The 3,094-nt window shown below is 36.9% G+C and overlaps 1 protein-coding gene across 1 annotated transcript; it reads right to left on the bottom strand.

Moving 5' to 3' along the window:
* Positions 1-1,388: 1,388 nt before the first annotated feature.
* Positions 1,389-2,156, bottom strand: LOC145117365 (uncharacterized). Its single transcript, XM_079053661.1, has one exon. It carries the CDS (start codon positions 2,068-2,070, stop codon positions 1,537-1,539), a length of 534 nt encoding a protein of 177 aa, XP_078909787.1. The 5' UTR covers positions 2,071-2,156; the 3' UTR covers positions 1,389-1,536.
* Between the last annotated feature and the right edge of the window lie 938 nt (positions 2,157-3,094).

Here is a 3,094-nt window from a genome sequence, read left to right as displayed (position 1 = left end):
TTGAGACCAAGGACTTCATAGATCATAAGATCTGGAACATATAACCATAAAGGGACCTCAAGGATCCATAAAGTTGCCAACTTTATGGAATCCATCCACTCAAACTACCTTGAATCATGAAGAGCAAGCTTATAGGCCTAGATCTAGAAGAATATCATATAAAGATAAGAACTTGGGGATTTACAAAGGTCCAAAAGGTGTGCAAGAAGGTGGTAAGGAGGTTTGCTTGTTGGATCTTTGCTTAAAGGGCACATTCTTCTTCTTTAAGTTGCAATCCAAGGCTTAATACTTAAAGAACACCACAACCACACTAAGAACACTTAAATGAGGCTAGGGTTTTCGAGATAAGAGGGTGATGGCTGAAGATAATGACCTAACCCTAAAGTTAAGGTTCTTAAATATGAAGAAAACCCTAAAAATCGTGGGCTTGGGCTGCATCAACTGCCACATCGTGACTTTCCCCTTGACACGTCGTGGCGGCCATCAAAACACGCTTTTCTTGAAAATGCATTGCCACATCGTGGCACTACATTCACCACGTCGTGGCACTACATTCACCATGTCGTGGCACAAGGTTTTTCCCAAAAACTTTACTTTTGATCCTTCAAGTCCTCAACTGATCTATTCTAGAGGATATTACATTCGGTCTCCATATATATTTGAATTCCATATTGTAATTTACTTTGTGTTCAAAGAAATTATAGAAAACCATCTCTTATACCTTGATTGGAACGGTTTAGAACTTTAAGTTTTCCGAATTGATTGTATACACCCCTCCCCCCAAACCATTATTCAACGATTATACTTTAGTGATTAATTTCTTATTCCTCCAATCTCCATTTGGGACATTCGGTAAACCAAAACAAAGGCACTATGAAAAACAATATAAACCCATAAATATCGTCCATTTCAAGCTTGGACAACACTTAATAGTTATGGTTCAAAATAGGTAAAATCCATCTTCTTTCAATGTGTGTGTGTGTGTATATATATATATATATATATATATATATATATATATATATATATATATATATATATATATATATATCCGAAGTTTAACTACAAAACTTTACCCATTAGATGAATCAATAATATGTTTAACAAATAACTTGTATATATACACATAACAACGAACCCTAAGGACGTTAGATGAATCAATAATATGTTTAACAAATAACTTTAAGACATGGTAGTTCACAATCAAAAGTTGTTGTGGGATAGGATATTATTTTTGGAAGATTGCATAGTTTCAATTGATCAATGGACTAACAATTTGAATCTAGTCCTATCAAAAGGGATATGTAAAGAAAATCTATGATTATGTTCATATTCATGATCAACATACAAGAGGCCATGAAACAAGAAAGCAATATATGATGGTGGAAGACAAGTAATGAGTTATTACAAAATAGTGAGTACTGTATAGAAGCATATTCGTTAAAGAAAGCATGTAGGTTAACTAGAAAGCATTTTTATCAAGAGCTAAACCTGTTTGGTTTATTCTCATATCATCATGAAGACATGATTCTTTAGCTAGTCTCTTATAAAACAGTCTCTTGGTGTCGGCTCAGATTCCATCCCTAGCCGAAGCTCAAGGTCCACTTCTGTTGATGATGATGCTAAAGAAGAAATTTTATTTGAGGTGAGGCAAGAATCACTTGTAGACGATGACTCAATACACAAAGATAGTTGCAGTGCTGCTTTTTTCAAATGAACACCGTGATCTTTCTTTCTGGAGCTTCCAGGACTATTTGGTTCCGTGAAAGTCCATGGCCTCTTAGGTACGCTGTCACACTTCTCATCGCTTGACAACTGTGCTTCGCCTTGATCCATGGATTTCATACCCTTTGTGGTTTCTGTGGTAATTAGGGTCTCCTGGATTGATTCTTGTAACCTGGCTCTATCCTTTCTGTGGACATTCATGTGACCACCAAGTGCCTGTGCATTCGAGAAACCCCGTTTGCAGAAAGCACAAGTGTAAGACCTACTTTCCTGCCCAAATTCACCATTACTGGTGCATACTAAATCTAGGGTAAGTCCTGTACTTCCAGGGTTTTTTATCTCCATACCAACTTACTTTACAAACAATGAGAGAGAGAAGGGGGTTCAAATTGTTGAAGAGGGGGACTTATACGTCGTCCATATTCTCTGAATCCAAGTGCTATCTTTTTTTCTTCACAAAAAAAAAGGTGGACTTTTGGTTATAAAAATCCAAGGGACATAGTAGTTACAGATGTCTGCTATCAGGGGCACTTGCATGCGCGAGGTTTCATCACTTCGGTGTGTATTAATATTAAAATAACACCCTAAATTCTTTTTAGACAATGGCTCAGTATTGTAGAGTGTCTATATCTAAGATAACGATAGATTACGTATTTTTTGTTGCTGCATCGATCCTATCAACTTGTTGTAAGTCATGTCGACGTAAATTTTTATCTTATTTAGATTGTCTAACGATTAATCAGCATGTTGTGATATAAAAGTCATCCGCATGATAAAAACCCGAACTGCCTATTTTAAACATGATGCCACCAGAAGCGTGAATATATTTTTTAATTTTATTCCTCCTATTTTTACCCGACGAACGAAAGCTGCCAATAATTTGTTCTGGTAACGATTGGGAGGTGATTTTATTGTCTTACAATCAAATCTTACAGTTGTTAGCAATATCTATAACTGTAAGTTATGTCGGCAAATTAATTAAGAAACCTAATTCACAGATCAAGGGTCACGTTAAAAAGAGTTTTTATATTGATTTCGTAGATCTAGAGTTAGCGCTTCTAAATTTCTTCTTTTTAAAGCGAGGAGAAAATATATTAGAACAAACTAGCCATATATCATGCACAACAAGAATTCGGAGTATTAGGGACGTCGGTTTTTGCGACGACATGAGCAATAGCGGCGCCACCAGAGTAGACGCGCTTGGTGTCGCCGCTAAAACATCATTGTCGTCGCTAATAGCGTCGTCGCTAAAGCTAACCACCGGAGATCCGTCGGAGACACGCTACTTTCAATCGTGACCCTTGGTTCGGCAAATAATCCAACAGATAGGGTTTGTTCCTGCGATAAGGCATTAGAGACGCCGCTGTTA

This window comes from Lactuca virosa, chromosome 5, assembly GCF_052849685.1.
Source record: "Lactuca virosa cultivar CGN04683 chromosome 5, Lactuca_virosa_CGN04683_v6, whole genome shotgun sequence".
Classification (NCBI taxonomy): Eukaryota; Viridiplantae; Streptophyta; class Magnoliopsida; order Asterales; family Asteraceae; genus Lactuca; species Lactuca virosa.
Note: the sequence above shows the minus strand (reverse complement) of the source record. Positions and strands in the feature narration are given on the sequence as shown.